Source organism: Stegostoma tigrinum, chromosome 5 (genome assembly GCF_030684315.1).
Source record: "Stegostoma tigrinum isolate sSteTig4 chromosome 5, sSteTig4.hap1, whole genome shotgun sequence".
Lineage (NCBI taxonomy): Eukaryota > Metazoa > Chordata > Chondrichthyes > Orectolobiformes > Stegostomatidae > Stegostoma > Stegostoma tigrinum.
In genome coordinates this window covers 40022031-40049689 of record NC_081358.1, presented here as the reverse complement: position 1 = coordinate 40049689, position 27659 = coordinate 40022031, and the positions used below count along the sequence as shown (strand labels likewise).

The window sequence follows — 27659 nt, the reverse complement described above, 5'->3', positions numbered from 1 at the left end:
TTCAATGGCAGGTCAGCCAGTTCTTTGTAATTTGGAAACATAGTGGTAACAATCTATGTAGTATTTTAATTTGGGGGTTTTGGTGATCAAAGTACTGGAACCTGGGACATAGTTTTATGGGGCCCTTCAAGGGACTGTGCAGGTGACAGGCTGGTATCATCTTTGAGGTTGCATTCTACCTTCTTACATTCCAACCAATAACCTAATTAATGATCACTTAAGGGTTGCTTCTTCACAATCTTAGTTCTGAAGAAGTGGAGGAGCTGATGGTCAAAATCACCTGCACCCAGGGATGAACATTGGGCTGAATTTAATTCTGATAGTAGTCATGTTCCTAACGGTACTGTTGGGTCTATGGACCAACCAGCCAATCAAAATGGGCCAGTAATTCTGAGGTAGGGCTTTCTCCAGAGTGAGGGACAGAAGTCCTACCTTCAGCCATTTCATGCTGACAATGGTGCTACCATCAGCAAAGCATTTTCTTTCAACATGTCTGACCATCTGAGAAATGCTGCCATGGGTAAATTTGTGCTAAAATTGAAACAAGGTAATTCTAGAATGACAGATACCTGCAGTTCAGGGAAGGCGATGATCTCGTTGTACTATCGCTAGTCTATTAATCTAGAGATCCAATTTTGTTCTGGGGACTCAAGTTTGAACCTCACCATAGCAGATGGTGAAATCTGAATTTAATAAATATCTGGAATTAACAAATTGTCAGAAAAACCCATCTGATTTCAGAGAAGGAAATCTGCGATCCTTACCTAGTCTGACCTACATATCACTCCAGACCGACAGCAATGTGGATGACTCAACTGTCATTCAGTTCCTTGCTACAAAGTCTCAAAGAAGAAATGAAAGCAGACAGATGACCCAGCATTGATGACGGCATTGGAAATGACATTTGGCAAAACCAGCCCTGTGACGTTCTCCTTACTAACACATGGGTGCTGGTGCCAAAATTGGGAAAAACTGTCTCACAGATTAATCAAGCAACAGGCTGAAAGTCTTACTCACAGCATCATTCCTGACAATATCCCAGATGCCACTGTCACTAGACATGTCCTGTCTCACCTGTGGGCCCGGCCCAGCAGAGGTGGCAGCATCTTGGTATCCAGTGGGGAGGAAGTTGTGCTGGGGTGCTCAATATTGACTCCAGACACCATGAAGTCTCATGGCATCAGTCAAACATGGGCAAGCAAACTTCCTGTTGATTACTGTGTACCATTCTCCCTCGACTGGGAACACCACCATCTGCAAGTTCCCCTTCAAGCCACTCACCATCCTAACTTGGAAATATATCACCACTCCCTTAAGGCCACTGGGTCAAAATCCATCCCTGACATTAGTGTGGGTCTAACTATAGCACATGGACTACAGCAATTCAAGAAGACAGTTCACCCCCAAGTTTCCAAGGGCACGTAGGATCAGGTAATACATGCCTATACCCCATGAGTGAAGAAAAAAAGAGCTAAATTCCAACAATTTAAGTACAACACGACTGACTACATTTCTGCAATACAGCAAATAATATCAGTTACATATTAACAAATTAAGGCCTGATCTGAACTAATTAAAACCCATTCTCTTGCAAAGAGTCAAAATTGGGCTACTAATTAATGTCTGACATTGAAAGTGTTGCACAAATGTTATAGTCAAAGATATGAGTGAAAGCAGTAGCACAACTTCACCTCAGATGGTCAGTCTTTTGTACTCAGTTTGTCTTGGGTGATGAAGATTTCATTTCACCTATCAGTTCAGAGCAATCCTTGCAATGTTAAAGAGCGCAAACAACTTAAAACTTCCACCTATGAAGAAAAATTGAATGGGCTTGTCTTTTCTTTAGCAACTTCTCCTTTCCACTTAGATGCCTCACCACAGATCTCTGCCTGAAGGCATTCCCTCCCATTCTCCACTTCCAGCATACCCATCAAGATCCATAACATCCCCTCAGCTTTCATCTTCCATCCCCAAGACCTCTGTCCCCTTTCTTATCTGGTTTGGGATGTTAAGAATTAGAATCTGAGAAAAATAAACAGTTCCTACCATGATCACTCGTGTTGTTGAAACTAGGGAGCAGCCAGGCAATCTGACTGACCAGCAGATCCCCAAGGCAAGACATCCAATCTCATCCCTAGTTAATGAGAGCCCTTCAGCGTAGCTTTACAGGGATGCATTCCTTGCCAACTGAGAAATGCTGCCCAGGTATTAATTTATCAAATTGTACCCCAGTTCTCATTATTGACGTGCAAATACTGTTGTTTCAGCACCCACTCCAGTGTATTAAATTTATTAAAACTTGTAAACAGGACGAAGGAATTTATAGTATCACACTCCTTTCATACGAACAGTAACCTTCTTTTGCTGTAAATTTCTTGCATAGGGTCTTTGCATCATGATTAGGGGTTTTGGTGGACAGGCTGGAGGCGGGGCATGGGACAAAATACCAAGGACAGATCTGTGGCAAGTCTGTGGGGGCACCTGATCGGAAAGGAGAATGTGCTAGAATAAAGATTACAAGAGAAAACATGAGATTAAAAAAGTGATAAGTCTGCCCTGCATTATACATATTATAATTTTGTGCGTTTAACCAGTTTTCTTGCAACAACTCTGAAGCTTTATTTCACTATAGACAGAGAGACAAGCAGTTGGTGCAACACTAGCACTTACTTTTGTTCCCCAAGAGTTTAAAGAATTTTTCTAAGTGCATATTTTATCCAAGGCACATACTATAAACTGATTTTTGACAGACATGTGCAACAAGCTGTCAATCATTCTGATACTGAAAGAGAAAACTAAATTTTTACCTTTGAAGAAACTAACCTATCTGAACTAACAGCATAGCCGGGAACTAACAAAGCTTTGAGTTTGAAGGAAATATTTTGGGTTGAATATTTCTCAGAAATGGTAGTACAATATGTAAAGGGGAAGACATATACCACAGATTAAGGACATTAGCAAATGGTGCAGAGGGTTCATGGTTAATCAAGACCACTCCACCTTTGAATAGGATGACAATTTCTACATTAACTACATTTTCCAATCCTTAAATCTTGCTCCCTTTGGTGTCCAAAAATTGATCATTCCCAGGTTTGAATAAACTTATCAGCTGAGTATCCATAACCTTTTGGAGTAGAAAATACACGTTGTTATGATTGAGGAAAAGTCTCTTTTTCCCTGTCCAAAGTGTTGGCGCCTCACATTATGATCCACAGTTGTAAACTCTGCAAGTAAACAGATTTTAAGGCCTCTAAGAATTTTAGATACTTTCATGAGATCACTTTCTTTTCTTCTAAACTCCAGGGAATATAGAGCCATTCTGCTCAGTTTCTTCCTATACGACCGACTTCTCATTCATGAATCAAATGAACTTTGTTGTAACCCCCTCCCAGGTAAGAACAACCAATGCACAATGTTACATGTGATCTCACCGATGTCAAACACAATTGGAGCAAGATTTCCTTTTTCTGATATTTCAAGACTCTTACATATTTACATACCACACACATTCTTGACTGCTTTCTAAATTTATGATTGTGTAAAAGGATCCCCAAACCCTACTGAATATCAACGAGTAACCATCTTGTATCTTCCATAAAGAAAACATTCTTTCTACCAGTGTGCACAACTGAAACCATAAGCACTGCATTATACTCAATCTGCCACCTATTACCCAATCATTAACCAATTCCTAACACTTTCCAGCCTTTATGTCTAGTTCTTACAGCTTACTTTCCTACCTAGCTTTGTCTCATCAGCAATTTTGGATAGAATAACATCAGTCATCTAGTTTGAGGCATTTGTAAAGAATGTAAATATCCGAGTCCTGAACCTTGCAACACTCTACTAATTTCAGCCTGACATCTAAAAATGGCCTGTTTATTTCTACTGTCTATTTTCCATGATTAAACCATCTTCAATTCATGACAATATATTACTTCCGATCCCACGAACCCTAATCTTGTGTAATGGCCTCCTCTGTATATCTTCTGAAAATCTTCTGAAAATGAAAATATCATAGCTACTCACTTTTCCTTAGCTATTCTCTCTGTGACACCTTCAAGAAAATCTCCAAAAGATTTAACAAATAATCCTACAAGAGTCTTCATAATACCAAGTCCAGCATTTTCTCTGCTCCTAATGTCAAGTTAATTGGCCTGTAGTTCTCTTTGTTCTCTCTCCCTCCTGTTTGAAGAACCCTATTACATTGCTTTCTTCTGTTCCATGGGGTTTGTTCTAGACTCTGAGGCAGTCTAGATGAACAATACAATAAAACCAGCATCTGTGTAATTACCTTTTGCAAAGGACTATGTTATAGGCCATCAAATCAACATAATTTGACAACTTTTAATTCTTTTTTTTTCAACAATTTTCCATGCTAATGTTAATTATTTTAATTTCCTCTCCTTTTGGCTTTTGGTTCCCTATTTGCTCTGTTATTGTGTTCTTAGAAAAACATCTATTTAAAATCGCTACAATTTCCTTAGTCATCATATTAAGTTCTGCAATTTTTGTTCCGAAGGGGGACACATTCACTTTTACCACTCTCTTCCTTTTTATGTACTTGGAAAAGCTCTTACAATTTGTTTCTAAACTTTTTTCCAATTAACTCCAATGCTATTTTATTCCTTTATCAATTTCTTGGGACATCCTTTGTTAATTTGTCCAACTCTTCCAATCTCTAGACTTTGTACTTTCCTTGACAACATTGTAAATTTATTATAGTCTAATGTTATATTTAACTTCACTGGTTAACCATGATTGTGCCATTTCTCCAGCGTTATTTGATTTCTTAGAAGCATATATATTCACTGAGAAATATGAATTGTTTAAATGTTTGTCACTGTGTTGTTATCATATCTTTAAAACTAAGTCAAGTCTTCAAGACCATAAGAAATAGGAACAGGGTACATTGTTCAGCCCCTTGATCTTGCTCTGTCATTCAACAGGATCATGGCTGATCCCACATTCCTCATGTCCAAATTTCCCAAACTATCTCAGCTAATTCAACCTCCACATTTCTGAACTGAATCTATTTAAATTTAAAAGCCTAGTTTCAGACTCAACCACATCACTTTTAAACTTGTTATTATATATTATAATCATTCTTCCCCACCCAGACAAACTTTTACCATAATACTAATTAAACATGTGTTGTTGCACAAACGTATTTCCTTCACATTTGTTACAGAAAATTGCCTCTGATGTAATCTGACGAACTGATCCTCCAGTTACTTTTAGTTTTGTTACTTGTCATTGTTGTAACTGTATTATTTTCTGCTATTCTTTATTCGCCTTTTTGCACATTTACTGTTCAGTTGAAGGACACAGATAATGGGTGAGATACTGTCGTCTAGGTATTGGTGATCCTATCTTTAACTTTTAGGCTAGAGAGTAAATGGGAGTAGTTACAGATCATTTACTATTGGGGAAGTGATATCACAAATTCAAAACTGCTCTACCTAATGTTTGAAGGAACAGGTATTCCACCACAGCTAGAAAACAACCCTGAAACTGATTGCCTGATCATCAATATCTAATGGCTTGTGCGGGCTTTGCTGTGGAACACTGACTGCCACATTTCCCAATATTACAACAGTCATTACACATTAGAATTAATTAATTGACTGTGAACCATTCAGATGCCTTGGAGATTGTCCTAGGCACTGCAAGGATGGAGGTTCTCTCTTTCTTCCATTATAACTTGCTTTTACTGTGGAAAAGTGGTTGGCTGCTAACCCAGACTTTAGCACAGTGACACAATTGATGGTCGTTACCATTTAATAGTGCAGCAAACTAACACGTCAGTGCAGCATGACAAACCTGATTGTTGCCTTGATATGAGAAGACCTCCAGAAATGACAGTGTGAGTTCCCTGCCCCAATCTACTGTATGGTAGACTTTGGCAAATAATAGTGGCAATATTTGCTCTCATACATATAATACAGTAGAACTCTATAGACAAATCCAATATAAATAACAGGCTTAAAATTATTTCAAGGACAATGGAGTTAATTTCACTCAGCTAGGAAACTGGGGAATGAGATGATAGCTGGTTCAAGGTTTTGTCCTGAAAAATCACAGAGGATAATAGGGAAAGAATGCAAGAGACAGAGAGAGACAATGACAGAGACAGAGACAGAAAGAACATTTGGAGCTCTAAACTCTGACATATTCTACTAATATTGTTAATTTAATGAAATGTTCTTTACTAATGCACTTAAATAATCTTTTCCCTGTTTTGTAAAATTAGAAGCCCTTCTTAAGCTCACTTTCCTTGTTTCGTAAAATACAAACACTTTTTAGAATCCTTAATCTCCAGTTAAGCCCTGGTCAGTTTAGGAAGAAAAACTTAAGTTTTGCTTTCAAAGGATTAGCATATTCTTTCCTTTTGTAAAAAAAAGTTACAATTATTACTTGTCAGTATTAAATTCATATGTTGCATTAGGATGACTAAACTCTTCTGCTAATTTTGCCAATATAAAATGTCCTTTGCTGTCATGACAATACACAAAATATAAATAAAGAAGAAGAAGCCATGTGAAAATACTGATCTTGAAAATTAATACGACTCAACACAGTTGGATCCTAAGGCTTTTCCCCAGGTTTGTCAGATTGGAAGCAACAGTACACAGGTCATCTGGTGGAACCATTTTGTAAATCCATGACCATCTCATTCTGCTTTAAAATCATGACTTAATCTGATATGTTGCATGCATGTCATTTGTGTAAGGTTGTCAATTCTCCAGGAATGTCCTGGAGTCCACTGGAAGTGACAGTTAATTTCCTGAACACTATTCCAAATAAATGTGTAGTAGTTGTAATAAGGTGAACCTTATAGAATACGAGTTCCTTGTTTGGGACTGTTAATCTGGTCCAATCAAGGAGACCTGGCTGACAGTATAAACAGAAGTGTCAGGGGTTCTTTTCACTGTGAAAGCTGGCTCTGACAGAACTGAAAGACTGTCAAGGACTCCCCACATCTAAATAAAAGGTGACTTGGTGGTGAGATACTGGCCTCTGTAGAGTTATTTCAAAACCCAAATGAAGAAAAAAAAAATTGGAAATTCTGAATGTGCAAGTGTGTTTTTATCCCCATTTCTCTTTGAGCATTTCTGTTTATTAATTGTAAAAAGGCCATTTGGGCTGAGGTTAGTTATAGAAAGGTCACATATTGAAAGCCTCCAGGTAGAAAACGTCCAAACAGAATTGGCAACCCTACAAGCCTGTATTGTGGCTATCAATAAAGCAGTTCTGAGAAAAAAAAGAAAATTTGAAGTTTAAATAATATTGAGTCTTACCTGCATGCAAATATGCCAGATCTGGATTCTCAATATCTGGATGATGCTCCTTGAGATGATTGCGAAATTCCAATGGAGTATTGGTTCCATACTCACACTTTGGGCAATTGTACATTTGTACTCCCTCGTGTTTGCCAGTGTGTAGGATGTGCTTGCGGATGTTCTCAGCACAGTTTGACCTAATTTTTTTTCCCCAAAAAAAAACACTGAATTACTATCAGCACTTTTTAAACTGTAGCCATAGTGTTTTAATTTCCATTTTATAGATGATTCAGTATTTATAATCTTTAATAAAAGCAGTCCATTAAAATGTAAGTATTACATATCTTACATGTAAGTAAGTATAACAATTCAACCGAGAAAATCCAACAGGAAGTGAGAATTGAAGCAAAAAGAGGGAGGGCAATTAGTGTACTTAAGTTACCTAAATAACCATCATGTTGACTATTAGGCTAGTGGTATTGCAACAATTAGGCATGATTAGGTTTGCATATATCATACAGAACCTGAAAGCCTCATAAAAGAGGTCATTAAAAAGTGAATGAAACATTGGCAGTGAAAGTAACAATTTGCATGTCAACATATTCTTCAAGAATAATCATTGGATGTAAAACTATAAAAAGGAGGCCTCCTCTTTTAAGGAGAGAAAAAGAATAGGAAGAGTGATTGAATATTTAAACATAGTTCTGCTTCAACCCTACACTCCCATTTGGTTCTCCCACCAGACAATTTCTTCCATCCAAAATGAGGATGCTGTATGTCCTGAACCTTTCTATGATTGCTGAGATAGTCAAACCTCCTTAAAGTCTGAACCACCACCCAGTGACTAAGTTGGGAACTATCCAATATAGTAAGCAACCTGACATGTCAGGTGCTCCCGAGATTCAACCTTCTGAATCTGAACTCACAAATACTTGACCTTTGGATCTACTGGGACTATTTCAAGATGTTAATTCATCTACATGCTTTGTTGGAATGAAAGATCTAAATGCAAGTTAAATAAATTCAAAAAGTACATTTTTCAAGATAGATTGTATCAGAGATAATGGGAACTGCAGATGCTGGAGAATCCAAGATAATAAAGTGCGAAGCTGGATGAACACAGCAGGCCAAGCCGCATCTCAGGAGCACAAAAGCTGATGTTTCGGGCCTAGACCCTTCATCAGAGAGGGGGATGGGGTGAGGGTTCTGGAATAAATAGGGAGGCAGACCGAAGATGGTGAGAAAAGAAGATAGGTGGAGAGGAGAGTATAGGTGGGGAGGTAGGGAGGGGATTGGTCAGTCCAGGGAAGACAGACAGGTCAAGGAGGTGGGATGAGGTTAGTAGGTAGGAAATGGAGGTGCGGCCTGAGGTGGGAGGAAGGGATGGGTGAGAGGAAGAACAGGTTAGGGAGGCAGAGACAGGCTGGGCTGGTTTTGGGATGCAGTGGGGGATGGGGACGAGCTGGGCTGGTTGTGTGGTGCAGTGGGGGGAGGGGACGAACTGGGCTGGTTTTGGGATGCGGTGGGGGAAAGGGGAGATTTTGAAACTTGTGAAGTCCACATTGATACCACTGGGCTGCAGGGTTCCCAAGCAGAATATGAGTTGCTGTTCCTGCAACCTTCGGGTGGCATCATTGTGGCACTGCAGGAGGCCCATGATGGACATGTCATCTAAAGAATGGGAGGGGGGAGTTAAAATGGTTCGCGACTGAGAGGTGCAGTTGCTTATTGCGAACCGAGCGGAGGTGTTCTGCAAAGCGGTCTCCAAGCCTCCGCTTGGTTTCCCCAATGTAGAGGAAGCCACACCGGGTACAATGGATGCAGTATACCACATTGGCAGATGTGCAGGTGAACCTCTGCTTAATATGGAAAGTCATCTTGGGGCCTGGGATAGATGTGAGAGAGGTGGTGTGGGGGCAAGTGTAAGCACTTCCTGCGGTTGCAGGGGAAGGTATCCCACCACATCCCACCATGCCAATTTTTAAATTGTTACTCTGCTACAATTTAACAGTCAGCATAGGTACACGAGCAGAGAGGTGATAGGTGAACAGAACTTGGTGCGAGTTAGATGTCAGGCATCAGAATTTTGGATAAATTAGATTTAGAGAATAAATGGGCCTTCCTAATTAATGGCAATACCTGAAAAACATTGGAAGGAAAGGAAAATGCAAAATTTGGCTTTTATGAATTCCAAGACAGTGCAGGAGTTGAAGCTTATCCCTGAAACATAAATCACACTCACTGCAATGCAAAGTGATCAAGATATTGTGATTAATTCTAGATACCAGACTGTAGGAAGGATACAGCCTTCCAGGGATTGCAGGTAGATTAAACAGAAGCCTCCTAGGGTTAGATTATGAGAACAAATTACAAAAATTAGAGCTGTATTCTCTGTAATTCAGAAGGTTAAGAAATGATTTGATAAAATTTCCTCAGATGTTAAGGGGAACTGATGGGGTAGATAGCAAGAAACTTCTGGCAATAGGGGGCAATGACTAAAAATTAGAGCCTGACTTTTCAGGAATGAAATTAGGGAACAGTTCCACAAAGGTTGGCAGGAATCTGGAACTCCTTCCTACAAATGACAAACATTGTAAATTTTTTTTTGCTTGAAGTTGATAGATTTCTATTACCCAAAGGTATTAAGGAATGTGGTGCAGAGGTGGATATGCGGAGTTAGGTTGCAGGTCAGCCACAATTTCACCAAATGATGGAAAAGGCTTAAAGGCTAAATGGCTGCCTCTTATTCTGGGAGCAAGACGAGATTTCATATCTATTATTGATCTCTTTTTGTTGATCAATATGAAAAATCTGCCACACCTATATTTTCATATATACTAGAATGTTAAAGGTATACAATGATAAACTGAACTTGTGTTTGAAAAAGAAAGTGCACTTGGAAGAGTGGTTAACCTTGTTATCTTGCATTCCCAAAAACAGAAAGAGATAAACTGCTGCTGCCTTCATTACCTAAAACAGCAACCTGATAACTGTAGGAGAGGACGAAGGTCAGCAAAGGTGATGCTGCAGGTTGAACTGGAAACAAAGCACAGACACTGTCCTTAGCAACATTATAAGCTGCATGAGACCAGCCCACTGGGAACTTCACAGCTTCAGTCTTCAGCAAGATATTCCAGTTGGAAAGGGCTGTAAGAAAGCTTACTCAGCTTCTTTCTCATCAGAAATGAGTTTTAAAAAATGGTTGATTTTCATTCATGCTCAGAGACCTTGAATACAGCAGTACAATAGCCTGTGGCAGATTGGTAATGCAGAACAGTAAGTAGATTAGTAAAATAAAGACACACTACAATGGATTCAGACGACGAAATAGGAGACAAACAGTATTAAAATGACAATATAACTACAAAACAAAACAAAATCTCATGAATGTAAACACTGAATGTAACCACTAGAAACATAGCAGACGTAAAAAAATAGCACAACTGGATTCCATGGCTCATTTCACCCAGTAAACTATCATATGGTAGTTGATTTTGCTCGAAATTCACAAAACAAATTGGGGCAATATTGTCAGCTGCACTAGTTCAACCTAATAGGAAATATATCCATAATGTACAGACTGGCAGGAAAACAAATTGATCTTATGATTTGTAAAACACATAGGATGCAAATTATGAACCTGGGAGATACATAAGCATTATTTCCTGACACGCCACTGGAATTAACATGATAGTAAAATTGCTTCGTGCCTTTATTGTGATTTTTTAAAAACTCTTGAAGCATTGATTTGTTTGTGGCCAGCTTGCAACCAGTATTTTTCTTTTATCTTTAGGTATTCTTTCGTATAATCTCTGCTAAAACATATGCACACATTGACAGAAAACCAGAAAAGTACAACTTCATAATTTTTAGAAAGGATTCTGTGGAATGATTACAAAGAAATAAAAGAAGCTACCTGACTTTCTGAAATGCAGCTTAATAATACATGGCTGCTTCATAAAAATCGAATGCAGTCATTTAAAAATGTCCCATACAGTTTCAGAAACTTGCACAATGTTCATCTTTTGTCCCTTGAACCTTGTACAAATGTCTTTTTTTTTAAACAGATTGTACAATGTTCCCAACAGACATTTCCCCATTTCTATTCTCTTCAACTCCTGTGAGCCCTTGTTCTGCGTGATAAGGAAATCTCCTTGGGGATCTGAGCTGTGTAGTTTTTGCACCACGAGTGACAAGGACTCGACTTGAATAACTGCTGTATGCAGGTTGTAATTATGTCAGCCAGAGTGTTGAACAAGGGGGCTGATTAATGTGAGCCCCTGCCCAGGGATAGTCCCATCAAAACCTTACTACAGGACAGCACTAGGGATGGATTAAGGTGGAAAGGGGGAAAAAAAAAAGAAAAATACGTGCCCATGTGATAGATGAACTGCTGCAACAGTCTTCAGGCAGATGTTCATGGACAACATAACATACAATTACTAGTCCTCATTACCTTTCTTGGCATGAAATAAAAACAGGCTACTGCCCATGTGAGCAAAAGCAATATTAATTTTCACTAAACAGCAAACAACTCGCCTGGCACATCAAGCAACTAGCATTCCTTGACTATTTGGGGCAATGTACTCATAACAGTCAAAATTTAAGGATCAATATAATGAATTCTGATCTTGTTGATAATTTTGATTTTGAATGCAGCCAAGGTAGATTATATTTTGGTTTCTTCAGGAATGATAGATTACTGAAGAGGAAAAAAATTGGTAACATTACACAAAGCAGCAGCTGAGAATAATAACAGTTTTAACATAAATCACAGTGGGGCAATCAGCCAGGCACATCACTCCCAACTAACTAATCCCACACTCAAATACTGATGAATGCGAAATGCCATCTAGTGGGAAGAAAGTCCACAAAATGTCTCCAAAACGTGTTCCAATTATAACTGAGAGGATGTCGTTGACCTAAGTGCTATTATTTTTAAAGCATCAAAATGGCTGTGGAGATGCCAAAAGACGATTGACTCACATCCATTGGTTAAAATGCAGCCAACACATCAACTTCATGTTATTGCTCATTACAATGATGGCACTATGCAATTAGCACCAACCACACCATTCACTTGCAGTATGTACTAGCTATAGGCCAAAAATGGTAACTTCTGAGCACCACTTAAATTTAGCCTGCTCCTCTTAAAGATGCATATTGTGTCCAGTTCAGGCAGTTATGCATAATTAAGAAACAGTGAAGAATGGAAGAACAGGGGAGAGAGTAGACAACAGGGTCTTTGTAGGTTGCAATGGAGGCACAGTGGAAGTGTTGTCCTTTATACACAGTAGAGAAGAAGATTCTGCAGACACATGCCCAAAGGCAGTGCAGCAGATAGCCATAAGGTCAATATCAAGCGTCCATGAGCGTGGGGTCAGTTCTACGACAATCTGCGTCAAAACTAGCAAATGCATCCTCAAATATCAGATCATACCACAGTACCGCTAGATATAAACACTCTTTATTTTCACATATATAATATCCTCCTGCCAACAATTTCTATCAATCATGATTCATAACTAACATTAATTCTACCACACCCTCACCCCACAGCCTGCACACGCTGACAGCGATAAGGCCGTGATAGTCAGATGATTGAGACAGATTGCATGAAACTGACACACTCACATGTCTCTTGGAGGAAAGGGAGCACACAACCAGAGACAGCAGGAGCTAAGATAACAAAGTATGAAACTGGATGAACACAGCAGGCCAAGCAGCATCTTAGGAGCACAAAAGCTGACGTTTCGGGCCTAGGGTCTAGGCCCGAAACGTCAGCTTTTGTGCTCCAAAGATGCTGCTTGGCCTGCTGTGTTCATCCAGCTTCACACTTTGTTATCTTGGATTCTCCAGCATCTGCAGTTCCCATTATCTCTGACAGCAGGAGCTAACTAGTGGTGTGCTCACTGTCCTATGGAGGAGTCAGTACTGACCATTACAGACTGATCAACTGCTAACCCCATTGCCAGTGGTGAGGTTGAAGGTTACACCCTGATACTTATCTTGATCATTACGTTTTTAGAGGGGACAGTGACATAGTCATAACATCACTGGGCTAGTAATGAATTAGCCGATTTGACACAGGCTGAAATTTCATCATGGCATGGTAAAAGTTACACTTAGTTCATAAAATTTGGAATATAAAGCTAACCTGGGAAATGGTGGCCATAAAATAATCATTTATTGTCATAAAACCAGTCTAGCACACCCAGTTTTCAGGAAGGAAATCTGTTATCTTTAACCTGGTCTAGCCTACATGTGACCCCAAACCCATAGTAATGTGGTTGTTTGTTAACTTCCCTTTGAAATGAACTAGCAGACAGTTTAAGCCCAGTTAGAAATGGGAAACAAACACTAGCCTTGAAAACTTATGAAATAATTTTTAAAAATCCTACTTTCCCTGCTCCAGATGGTATAAACATCCATCTTTTAATTTCTCTCACTTCCCACACCACAACTGGGCCCTTCGGTCTTTCTCTTTCCAGACATGCAAGTGCAACCTGGTCAAACTGGAAGAACAGCAAAAAGACAGTGATGATGGAGACACAGTCTGTCATTCATTCTCATACTTACAGCCAGCAACTTGGATACTGAAAACTACATGTAATTTAGAAGCATGTCGTGAAATATGGATATGACCAGCTGGACAGGGGGAAATTGATGCAGAAGCTGGGAGAAAATGTCAATGAAACAGGTTACAAGAGAAAGAGGGTAGGAACAATTAAAATTGGTGCACAGGGAAGCAATTTTCCTACTAAGCTGTGCTGAAAGAAATTTGCAGTTTGAGGGCCATCATTGTAATTCTCTTTTTCCAGCTTCTTAAGTACGCCACATTATTTTTATAATAACTAAGACTGTGCAAGCAAGGCATAACAAAAATTTAATACCTTCTCTACTTTTCATTTAAATAAATTCTAGGGCTTAATTTGCAATTTTTCGAAAAAAGAGTCTAGGTAAGCAGCATTGCTACTTTTAATGTTTTGTGTATTTGCACTCCCAGATCCATTCTTTTCTATCTTACTTAAATTCTTATTTTCCATGAAATATGTGATTTCCTTACTTTTTCTACCAAAATTTAATGTCTCACATTTACCTGTGTTGAAATTAATTTGTCATTTAAGCCTCTTCTACAAGTTCATTCCCAGCTGCTTTGTATTAATAGTTGATGAATTAAAAGTCTGAAATATTTCTCCTGATTACCTCACTTACTGCTGATCGGCTGACAATGCAGCTCATTGAACTTTTCCTACCAAATTAATCGAATTAGTTGCATAACATAATTCATCACATCAGTATTGCCAGCCACTTCAGAACACTAACATGGCTGGGGCAGGGAAACATACAAAAATTTATTTGAGCTCTGTTTTTGTATGATGAAACAGAAAGTCAAAGATTTTCCAGAATAGGCTGCAGCACTTTTCTTGAGAAAACAGACACCAGACAGCTAACCCAATAGAGCTCTTTACATTTATATAGGTAAACACAAAGTGCTTCAACTTGTGGCCAACGGGCGACTTCAGGCTGTCAATATAACAAACGCTAATAGATTCAATTGGAAATTTACAAGAAACCTCTTTCCCCAAAGAGTGGTGAGAATGTGGAACTCACCATTTCATTATACTTTTAATCTTATAACCTGTTCCACTGAAGTTCTCTCAGCCTTCTGCATCAGCACTAAATTTGGGAGTGGTTGGGCATATAGTACCGATGCATTTAAAGATATCTTAATAGACAATGGAGAAGAAAGGAAGACAATCATAGGTTTGGATAAAGAGAGACAGCAAGCGTATCAAGCAGAGCATAAATGCTGGGCTGGCTGGACTATCTTTGTGCTTTACATTCTATGCAAGATCTTAATGTGCAAAAATTTAGAGCAATTACATTCTCCTATTTACATGATCAACTTTAATCAAAATATTCATTTCAACCTAAAATCAAACATTTATTGGTGTGGAAGAAAACAAACAGACAGAAAAGGAAATTAGAAACTAAACTTCATTCATTTAAATTGATGTCATGAGTTGCATCTTCTGATTTATTAATACATCAAGAGTTCTTGTGTGCTACAGTAGACAATATGCCAGAAGCATTTTGGAATTTGACAAGACATGAAAAATGAAAACGTGTGGTGTTATATCAAGAATAGACTTTTTTTGCATATTATCTCTAGTAAAATGATCTGAAATGTACCGTTCTTATGTGCAAATAATAGGCAAAGATGTCGGGAGGTGAAAGACGATAGACAGCTGTGTGGGTGTCTGGGAGAGGCAATGGCTTAGTAGCACAGCCAAGCACATAATCGGATAAACTGGACATGGTTTGTATAGCAGCAACGGTAAGGCTGGAGAGGACTAATTTTTGTTTAATTGTGTCCTTTTGATGGGGGTAACACTAACAATGCAGCATTTATTGCCTAACCCAAGATACCAATGGTGTTTAAGAAATAAACATGCCATTCGGTGCCATGTACGGATTGGGAACCTCTGCCCCCTACCTATCTATGAAGGAACCAGGTGGGATTTTATAAACTTTTATTTACATTAGCTCATTGCACACTTGCTGCTATGTCAGATAGTCATGGGCTCAAGATTCACTCTAGGCAAGTCCTCTCAAGACAGCCCTGAAGACTGTCAATATAACAATTACTATTAAATTCAATAGGAAATTCAGAAGAAACCTCTTTACCCGAACAGTGATAAGAATGTGAAACACACTGTTACAGACAGTAGTTGAGGCGCATAATGTGTGTCAGATGAGATAGTCTTTCAGATGAGATATGCATCTAGGACCCATTTCCTCTCTGGTTAAAGATCCACTATTTCAAACATGACAGGACAGTTCAGTTCCATCTCCTGGCCAATGTTTATCACTTAGTTAACATTATTGAAAAAAAATACCAGTTGATCTGGCCATTATCACATTGCTGTTTGTGGTAACTTGCTGTGCACAAATTGCCTGCCATATTTCCTACAATATAGCAATGACTACACTTAAACGGTTTAATGAAAAGTGTTTTGCAACATCCTTGGACCATATAATATAACAGGAGCCTCTCTTTCATTTTTTAAAATATTAATTCATGGAACATGGGCGTAACTGCTAAGTCAGAATTTAATGCCTAGAAAAGTCAATGACATTGTCATTGGTTTGGAGTCACATGTAGGCCAGACGATTTAATAATTGCAGATTTCCTTCCTTAAAGGACATTAGTGAACCAGATAGGATTTTATAACAATGAACAATGGTTACATGGTCACCATTAGGCTAGCTTTTAACTTTATTCAATTCAAATTCCACCATCTGCCATGGTAGGTTTCAATACATACCCTCAGAACATGAGACAGGTGTTCATGAGTCTAATCCAACAACAATGCCATCATGTCACCATCTCCTCCTAATACTGAGTTCCACATTCCACAATCTAACAATCCCTACAATTTATCTGTATGAGATTGCCAGTTTACATTTGCAGTTTTGTGCTGTGGTTCAATGCTCATTGGAAACTGAAATCATTTTTTCATAAAGTGAGAACGCCATTTCAACGAGCACAGTGAAAAGAAATCAGTTTGTTGTATGGAATTCTGCAAAGGACTGTCTTTAAAAACACAAGTCCAAAACCATCAACTGGCTTCTGAAACAAAAAACAAACAAATCGCATTTAGACTGACCATTTTGAAGTTAAGCTGTGGTTAACTTGCTACATTTTTGGTGAAGTTGCTTTGATTGCTATGGCATTTATCCTGTCTGCTGTGTCCTAGTGGGTAATACTGGTGCCTGAAAGTTCTGAAATTTAAGCAGAGAAATCTAGGCTAACACTCCAATGCAACATACACAGAGTGTGCTGCACCGGCTGAATTACTACCTTTCAGATGAAATAAAATCTGCCCTCTCAGGTGCACGCAGTAGATCGCATAGTTCAATCTGAAAGAAGAGCAGGCTGTATCCCTGATATCCTGGTCAATATTTATCTCTCAACCAACATTCAATAAAAACAGATTGTCTGGTTATTATCTCAGTCCAGTTAGTGACAACATGGTATACACAATTTGTCTGTTGTGTTTTCCACAACAATGGTGACACTTGAAAAGTACTACATTGGCTGTTGAACTTGTCTGGTGCAGATTGTGCAAGGTGTTGTATAAGGGTGCAAGTGTCTTAAAGCGTTCATATTGAAGAGTGCTTTAAGCACCACTCACAATGCAATGTCATTCAGATTTGGAGGGAGAACAATCTAGAATCTCTAATGAGTAAGATCTACCATCCAGGCCCTCCTCAAGTCTATGTGAGTCATCACGTCAGTGCAACTTGTACTTGGTTGCTCACTGTATCTTCTTTGGGACAAGAGCTTCTTTTCATTCAATTGGAAAGTGGATTTCTTCTATTCATTGCAGACCAAATTGCCCTGCAAATTCCTATCCGAAAAAGAAATGGTGGCAATAAACCTACCCCATGGTCAGCAATATAAGAGACAGCCTCATAAAACAGAATGGCCTGCAGTGAGAACTGTTCATATGATATGCAACAGTGTAAACTCATTTAGCTGCTTCATAACATTGCTTGGAGTAGTGAAAGTCTGAAGATTTCTTCAGATAAGGCTGAAAGAGTCTTGCTCATGTAGACAGTTAGCAGCAGAAAGAGATAAACATTGAAGATGCTTTCAGAAGAGAAACTCATGACAAGGTTCAACAAGCTAGAATCTACTGCCAATGGAAAACACATTTCAGATCTGATAAGAAATATACTGCATTCGCAGAATTAGGACCCGCTTGGATTTGGAGTGTTAGTGATTCCTACAGATAGCAGTAAAAACAAAACACCGAAGAACTGTGGGTGCTAGAAATTTGATAAAAACACAGAAATTAAGGGAGAAACTCAGCCAGCCTGGCAGCATCTGTGAAGAGAAACCACAGTTAACATTTCAGGTTCTGTTACCCTTCTTACAGATCACATCGGGTCCTGGTGATTCAAAGGAGTCCCAAGTTGGAGATATCGGCCGGACAGTGAATCGACATCAGAAGATCTGCGAGTAGAGTTGAAATCCTTACTGGCCAAGGGAAAACTTTTAAAAATGAGATGGAATACAGGGTGGAAATACTAAAAGTGAAGGGAAGTACTTACAACTCATATTGAACATCATGGGCAGACACCACAAGGCTCAGCTGGGAAGGGAAATCAAAGGCTATACCTGCATTTCAAAATGAGGGTGTTCACCCCAGGACATTGCAAGAACAAAGGCAGAATTTAATAAATAAAAGGAGACATTCAAAGCTGAAACAGATACCATCTAACCAAAGAAAAGTTAGGGACTTTATAAGACTGCAGAAAAGACAGGAGATCCACTGTTAAAATCATAGAACTGGTAGGAAGCATTTATTGTACAATAGACACTGAGGATCATTAAGCAAAAAATGGTGAAGAAAATTATTAGCATCACAGACAGGAGGAATCTGCCAGAAAAGAAACACCATGAAAGCAGAAATCATTACTAAATGCATAGGCAACAGGATACATTCAGTAAAGCAGCTAAGTGGGAATCATTTATTTAAGCCACAAATAACAAAATTAAATTCATAAAATTTGCAAACAGCGTTGCCCGTACTGCAAAATTAAAAGACTTTTTAAGCAAAGAAAATAAATGATCACATTAGAATACACCGTATCAGAAAGAATATTTCCAGGAAAATTTGATTTTAGAAATTGGCCAAATAAAACACAAGCATTGGATATCTTGGATAAAACAAATTTTAAAATACTGAATTACTACCAATTAGATAAGTGAGAATCTGAACACTTCCATATACAATTGAGAGTGTAGCAACTGATGTTATGACTTGCCAAAATGCACAAGAATCAGAGACTTTTGAAGACATACTGAAAGACTTTGACAATTATTTTAACCTCAAAGAAATAACATTTTTTGAAAAGAATGATTGAACAGACAAGTCAAGTGCAGAAATCCTTAGATAATTTTATTAAACCTGTACAGATTAGCAGACAACTGCAACAGTGGTGACTTAAAGTCAGACTTCATAAGAGGCAGAATTGTTATTAGAATCACGGCTGAGTTTTTGACAGATTTATCATAGTCAAAAGAAGATTTAGCTCTAGGAGGAACTGTTCAGATGGTTTGTGAAGTTGAGGTCCAGAAGCAGCACGGATCAATCCTAAAAGAAAGAAGATCAAACCTATTGCAGGAGATCAGCAGAACCTGTTTCTTCAGTTTGTAAGGCACAAGCCCACAAAATACACATGAGAGAAACTAGTACAGTGAGTAGTCCAGACAACAGATACTAACAATTATTGTTAGTGCTGAGGAGCAAGGAAACCTAGCAGGTACAGGCAGTCTTGATACAAGGCTAAATGTCAATATATTACTGGATAGTGAACCATGGTTGAAAATGCACTGTCAACAGCCAACAATAGCACACAAGCTTAAAAGTATGGTCCAAACAAGTCTCCAAAATTTGGGGCATCAGATAATAGAAAATTTAAACATACTTCACAACTAAGAATTCTTACTTGAGTACAAATGTATTTCTTGACCTCAATCTTATCCAAATGGCAGAAACAGTCAAACCAGTTATGGTTAAAATAAAAAGATAATAAGTCAAAGAACTACAGACAGACCATTTCATAGGGCTCACTGAATTCAAAACAAAAGGTAGAATCCGTTAATATTAACGACATTGGTATAAGAAATTTGTTTCATGCAGTGAAGAATATGGATCATACAGGTTTTGCAGAAATGTTTTCCACTGTGATTGACACGGAATAGAGTGCAGTCTTCAAGGGTCAACAAGGATTGGAAACAAGCAAGGGAAACCAGAAAGTCAAGCATATCACACTTGAGCTTTAATGCAACTTCAATAGAGGTGATACAGAGTGTAACATCAATTGGTGTACAAATGATAATGACAGAGTTAAGTCTGAAGAAAGATACTGAGATGATTGAGAAGAGGCAAGTTCAAACAGGAATTTCATTTCCTCATCTTCCTACAAAGAATCTTCAGCAACAGTGACAGAGACTCTGCCAAATGAGGAACATTCACAAATGTATAAGCACTGCTAACAGGAGGCCAGAAGTTGAAACTTTTCATCTTGCATACATCAAAACAGACTTGAAGAAAAGCCCACAAATTTAGACTTCATGAGAAGCAAACGCCATGCTCTTGGTTGGATCATTGTTATTTTGAAAAATATGAAATTGATGTACAAATTTGTTTTGCCTATATACAACAGGGTCCTGCATGTTAATATATGTAGCTTCTAGTGTGCACAAGTGCATCACCCCACAAATCTGACTAATTGATGTAATTCTTAGGCTAGTCCAGATTATTTATTAAATGTTGACCCAGAGCAGAATCACAGCTAATTTTGGTCAAAGTGTTTTTAGCCTTGCAAGCACAAGCTGTTTAAACATGATCTGCATGCTGTTCACTACAAATTGTCAATGGGATGTCTTGTTTGACAGAGCCCACATACTGGGCATGACATGAGTACTGAAACTCATACAGAACATTAATCATTTGTATGACAGGCAAACACCGTTTTGGTTTGATGACAGCACCCTGTTAGTGGAAAGAGCTACTAGTGGGTTTATTACACAGGAATAGTGTGACACTGTTAGTTTCGCCTATTGTTCAAACTTTTGAGACAACTTCCCCTTGCAGGATAATTTGAGATAGACTGGGCACAATCAGGACCAAAAGTAGTAGATATAGCTCCATTCATGAGTTTGTATGATATATAGCAAGTGATAATTTGATCAGGATAGCCAATCTCACACAAGGCAGTTTTAATACACCCTATCTCAGCATTAAGTTTATATGGTGAGCAGATGGCTAGGACCCTATTCATGAGGCCATCAAAAGTGATCAGCAAACATAGGTTTTTGGTCACAGTAGAGAGCTCAACTAATATATTGATGAAAGGGAACTTGTTTGATTGCTCCATTTCAATGGCAAGTTAGAGTGCAGAACAAAGTCTATTAAGCTGTGTAAAGAAATTCTTTGATGCAGCTGTTGATTCAAAAACTAGAAATGTACCATGTACATATCAAAGAATGAGGGGGCATTGGGAGGTTTGCAGTCAAGCCATCAAAAATGTATTTTGCACTGTGACTGAAAAAGATATTGACAACAGCCGTGCCTAGAGGAATGCAATGGAAATGCCATCTAATGGGTGTACATGATATCATAAAAATTTAAACGTACGAGTTGCAAAGTTCATGAGTTCGATAAAGTTACATTCAGACAGACACTGGTGACATCTCAAGTTTGCCTTGACAGAGACATTGTGCAAATGGCTTTCTAGAGTGCTATATTGGCAAATAAGCTAGCAAAATCAAAGGAGCACATAAATTTTCACAAAAGGAATCCTTCAGTGCACACAGAAAAGTTGTTTAAAATTGGTTTCAACAGTTAGCCTTGTGGCCAATTCATGTTGTACGCAGCCAGTCATAAACAAAATTGGGCTCAAAAGAGATCACTTTTATGTGTAGAGCTGGATGAGCACAGCAGGCCAAGCAGCATCAGAGGAGCAGGAAAGCTGACGTTTCAGGTCGAGACCCTTCTTCAGACTTGGCCTGCTGTGTTCATCCAGCTCTACACCTTGTTAACTCAGATTCTCCAGCATGAGCAGTTCCTACCATCTCTGTATCATTTTTCTGTGTCTTGGGTAACCCAGAAATGTGTGAACAAGGTGAGCCATGAAGACAAATCCTATCATGTATATTACCAGGCTAATTACAACCTTTACAGAAGTCTAAAAAGCACCTCTGCAAGTTGCCAGGATGTTGTGTGGTCCTATGTAATGGCAGGTCCGATAATGATGAACATGAAAACTACTTGGGCAATGTGGATTTTGTTGTCGCAGGCACATTTGTTGAATGTCAGTATACCACCCTCCTTTGTTGTAATTCACATATATTGATACCATCAAGTCATCAGGTGTTTCACATATGCATGTACCAGATCTGCTAGGCACGCATTCTGAGCCTCCAACATCCTCAATGAATATTTTGTTATCGTGAAATTGCTGGTAATGAAGGAGATGGTATTCAGCAGAGTGAGAACAACTTTAAAGTTTTCAGGGAGCGCAGGTTTGGAGAGATTTATCACATGTTTGGCAGCATCCTTAATTGTGACACTACACTACTTATGTTTAGCCAAGTTTATTTTGCAGGTGTTTTTCATGCCACCATTGGCTTTGATGCAGTTACCTATCAAGGCAAGGAAAGAAACACGCACACTTCTGACCAAGCATAGAATACAGCATAATAGATTACAAACCCAGCTACCAGACTGTTCTATCTCATCTTGTAGAAAAGCAAATTCTATCATGGACAAGTCTCATTGCTCCAATACACCGTGAAATGAACAGTGGCAAGACTTTGGGTCCAATGCACATTCAGCCAAACTCAACAGTTTACTGGGAGTTTAACTTCCCTGAGAGTCTAATTCTGTTGTTGCAATCCCTAATTTTGTCTTTAAAAATGTGTAATATTAATAATAGGGAGAAAAAGCTTGGTGGGCTGAACATGAGTCTAAGTGTCTGAAGGGGTTAAAACAGAGCAGTGCCTTAAGTATCACCCATTATGATGAGATTGTGTAGAATTAATAGGAGAACAGCTTAAAATCTCAAAGGATCAAATTCTAGGTCCTTAAATAATGTTTATGAAAACAGGGTAACTTGCACTGAGTTGCTAAAATACAATAAATTGCATATGGTTTAAGACAACAGCCTCTTCTCAATAGACGAGCAAGTGGCTTTCTTCTACCACATCAGTCCAAGTGGGTCCTGTAGATTACTACCCTAGAAGAGGCTGGTGACAGCAACCATAGTGAATGATTGTGCAGGCAAACTCAGACAAGATGCAATATACATATGACTATTTTTAAGTGTTACAGCTCTGAAAAAGGCAATGAGATGCTGCTGGATTGTCACAAGTGAGTTCCAAGACTGATAAAATAAAACCTGTGTTTTGCATTCTGCTTTACAGTAATAGTGACTAAGGCATTAATATGCAATTTCTTTGCCTGTTACATTCATTAATAGCAGACGGAGGACTTTTACATGCATGTGTTGCTATGTTTGTTACTAACAAGCAGATTGCAATTTCACCTGTTGCTTTCAAGAAATCTAATATAAAATGAATATGTGTACATGTCATGGTTCATAAATTTGTTTAAGATAACAAAGTGCGGAGCTGGATGAACACAGCAGGCCAAGCAGCATCTCAGGAGCACAAAAGCTGACGTTTTGGGCCTGGACCCTGATGAAGGGTCAAGGCCCGAAACATCAGCTTATGTGCTCCTGAGATGCTGCTTGGTCTGCTGTGTTCATCCAGCTCCGCACTTTGTTATCTTGGATTCTCCAGCATCTGCAGTTCCCATTATAGAGCATAGAAAATAGATCTATACAGCACAGTACAGGCCCTTCGGTCCACAATGTTGTGCCGAACTTTTACCCTAAACCCCAGTTCTATCTAACCTCCACCCTTACCTTATACTATCATCCATATGCCTATCTAATAGCCACTTAAATGCCCTTAATGAGGCCGACTTCAAATTCAAGATTACCAGCAAGAGAGCAAGGAAATGAGAGGAGGAGAAATTTCTTTACTCAGTAGTTAGGATTTGGAACGCACTGCCTGGGAGAGTAGTGGAGTCAGATTCCATAGGTGGTTTCAAAAGATAGCTAGTTGTATACTTGAAAGTGATGAATTTAGAGGACTATAGGGCTGAAGGGTCATAAATTTGTTTAATATAATCACTCAAATATTGGTTTAAGTGTTTTCATGTGCTTTTTCTTGCCAAGATATGGTGCATTGCTTTTAATGAAAACTAAACACATTTTTATTTGGTGAGAGAGAGATAATGGGAACTGCAGATGCTGGAGAATTCCAAGATAATAAAATGTGAGGCTGGATGAACACAGCAGGCCAAGCAGCGTCTCAGGAGCACAAAAGCTGACGTTTCGGGCCTGGACCCTTCATCAGAGTCCAGGCCCGAAACGTCAGCTTTTGTGCTCCTGAGATGCTGCTTGGCCTGCTGTGTTCATCCAGCCTCACATTTTAATTTGGTGTTTTGTCTGACAGACTTCAATCTCAAAAATCTACTCAAAGTATATCAAAATCATTACCAATCTTGACTAGATGACCGTACAATAATGGCCGGTTATATTCTGGCTATGCTATATATGGCTCTGGGTGCTCCTGTCTCCCCCCACAATCCTAAAAGTACTAAACTGCCCTTAGCGTCCAGGAACATAGAAGTTAGGTGGATTATTTATGGGAAATGCAAGGTTACAGTCGGGCTGACAGTCTGGGTGGGATACTCTTCAGAGTGTTGGCAGGGACTTGCTCAGCGAAATGGCTTGTTTTCACAATGTGGGGATTCTAAACAAGTTACCTCAACCTAATCAATTTGTACACTAGGCCTTCCAACAAAACATGAAGGTTAATAAATATCTTAACTAAAACTTTGTTTAGAAGTTATTAGACTCTTCTATCTTTGCATATATTTTTAAATTAAAGCCCATAACTGTAAATACATATGAAAAAATACTACTTGCAACACATATCAATGACTCAGCTGAGCAGACAAGTATAATGCACCTGAGTTTGCTGAGAGGATAAAATTAAACAGGTATGTAAGCTGAGAGGAGGATGCAAAACCTTGTCAAGGGGTGTGGACAAATCTAGTGAATGGGCAAGGTGCAGAGAAAATATAAAATGGAGAAGGGTGAAAATCCACTTTGTAGGAAGTGAGGAACATATTTGAATGGAGAGAGATCATGAAACTTGGTATTCAGAAGGACCTGAGCACCCATATACATGAATCACAGAAGGTGAAAAGGATAAGTTGAGCGGCGAGGATTCAATGAACATGAAAAAATGTTTAGGTGATCTGCTTAAAGTATGGTCATGATTCTCATGATAAGAAAAGAATGCTTGTTTTGTGGATACTCTATGATTAGGCTAACTTCTAATTGCCTCATCAACGAAACAGTTTCCTCTCCTTAAGCATTGCCTTTTCACCCAATTTCTATATGTCTCTGTGCCTACTCGGATGGTCTGATAGCTCTCTACTTCTTACTTCTGTCAATGTCCAACAAGCTCCATCCACACCACCTTAATATGTCTGGCTGAACTTGTTCTATCTCTAAACAGCTTCTTCTGCACTGACCGCTCCTCCAAACAAAATACATCGCTGTGGAAATCAGTATGGGTTATACATACAGCTGCCTTTCTGTGAAATACCCTTTGTTCCCAATCACTCAAGTCCCTCTCCCTCAAGTCCTTCTTCTCTACATCAATGACTATACTAGTGCGGTTTCCTGCTCTAGTTCTGAACTACAAAATTTTACACTTGATTCCAATTTTGCACTTTTGTTTCACATTCACATGGTCCCCCTTCAACTCTTCCCTTCCCTTCCTTGATTTCTGTGTTTCTTTTTCAAGAGTAGGCTATGAGCTAGTATTTACAATAGGTCACTGATTCTGACAGCTATCTTGACTATACATCCTCCCAACCCACATTTTCTAAGCGCCCAATTCTATTTTCCCAGCTTTCTTATCTCTGTCACAGCTGTCCTGATAATGCAACAGTCCATAAACAGGGCTTCTGAAAATTTGACCCTTTCCATCAGCTAAGAATCTCCTCACCACAATGGTTGGCAGTCCCTCAGTTATATCTGCATCATTTCTTGCTCTTTTGCACAGAGCCATGACAGGGTTCCTCTTGTCTCCCCTTCCTCTCCACCATCCTCCACATTCAATAGATCAACCTCTGCCTCTCTAGCATGATACAAACAATAAGCACATCTTTCCCTTCTCTTTCAGCATGTCAAGCAAACCTGCCCTCTGTGAAATTTTGACCACTCCTCAACCATCACTAACACCACCTTCTCTTCCAACAGCACCTTTCCATACGTGTGCAGGAATTGGCAACACCTGCGCCTCATCTCTTTCTCAATCATCATTCAGGGCCTTAACCATTCATTCCAGACAATTTATTTATTCTTCTTGCAATTTAGCAAATTATAGTCACTGCTTACAATGCAGTCTGCTCTATATTGGATACCAAGTGTACATTGGGTGATTCCTTTACTGAACATCTTTGTTCAGATGGCTAGTGCAACCTTGAAATTGCCATTTGAATGCTCTGCCCTGTCCCACTCTGATATCTCTGCCCTTAGCTTCCTACACTGATTCAATGAAGCTCAACAGAAGCTTGAGGAAGAGCAACTCAACTTTTGATTGAATACTTTACAGCCAGCTGGATACACCAATGAATTCAGCAACTTCAGATCATAACCACTGTTCTCATTTTTCAGTCAACAATTGATGGTAATAATTCTTTTTCTCTTTACACCTCTTGTAAGCCTGTCTTTTGTTTCTTGTCACAGCGCTGTCTCCTTTTGCCTTATATCATCATCACTTTTGCTATTTAATCAACTTGTCCTTTTCAAATCCCTTTATTTCTTTCCTTACCTCCTCCTTTTTTAACTTGGATCTGCAATTTTTAAAAATCCATTATCTGAAATGTTAACTCTGTTTCCCAGTGAATGGCTAGTTAGCATTTTCTGGTTAATTTTCAGATTTCCAGCTTCTGCAGCATTTTGCTGCCATAAAATTCTACCAAATGTAGATAGGAATTGACGTCTTAATTCCCTGAAACAACCTATTTAGTGCAGAAGTTTTGGGCATAAATATAGTAAAATACTCTATCTTCATACCAATAAAAAGCCACAGTTTAACCATGAATTTTTAATGTAGGAAAATAAAGCTATTCTGGTCTGAATGCACCTCTAAAAGCATCCCTGAAAGTTTGTTACAAATGAAAAGCTTGGCCAATACACATTCAATGGTGTCAAATAATTCAAAGATCTGAATGAGGTGGAAAAAGAAAAAAAAAAGGAATAAAAACCTTCAACTGCAAGAAATTTTAAAAAATCCCCTTGAGCAATATTGAGGAGCTTGCAAACAGATTAGTTGTCATTGGATATCAAATACACATGCTTAATTACTAAAACCAGTTTACCCAACTATTCTGGCTGAATCTAATGCCATTCCAGGAACTCGGCGCCGGCAAAATAGGATACACAAACTCATGGATTACTAGTTTACATCCAAAACACTGGGCGGAACTGAATTACACTGAATTTATAAAGTTATTTTCATGAAATGGAAGAAAAGACCTTCCAAAGATTATGTTTCTGAGAAAAAACAGCAATAACTGCAGCACGAACAGAATCTATTTTCAGATGAGATGTCAGCATATGTTTACAATGCCTGAAATTGTTATAAAAAGACGTTCATTAAAAGGTCACGTTTGGGGCATGAAAAGGAGACAAGAAACTTACTTT

The 27659-nt window shown here is 38.7% G+C and overlaps 1 protein-coding gene across 3 annotated transcripts in view; it reads right to left on the bottom strand.

Moving 5' to 3' along the window:
- The window catches only part of LOC125451665 (zinc finger protein 407-like), a 455235-nt gene that overhangs the window by 124296 nt on the left and 303280 nt on the right, over positions 1–27659 (bottom strand). For all 3 annotated transcript variants that reach the window (XM_048529122.2, XM_059645956.1, XM_048529124.2), the window contains one exon: positions 7302–7480. In XM_048529122.2, coding sequence (XP_048385079.1) covers positions 7302–7480 — 179 coding nt within the window. The remainder of the gene's footprint in view (positions 1–7301; positions 7481–27659) is intronic.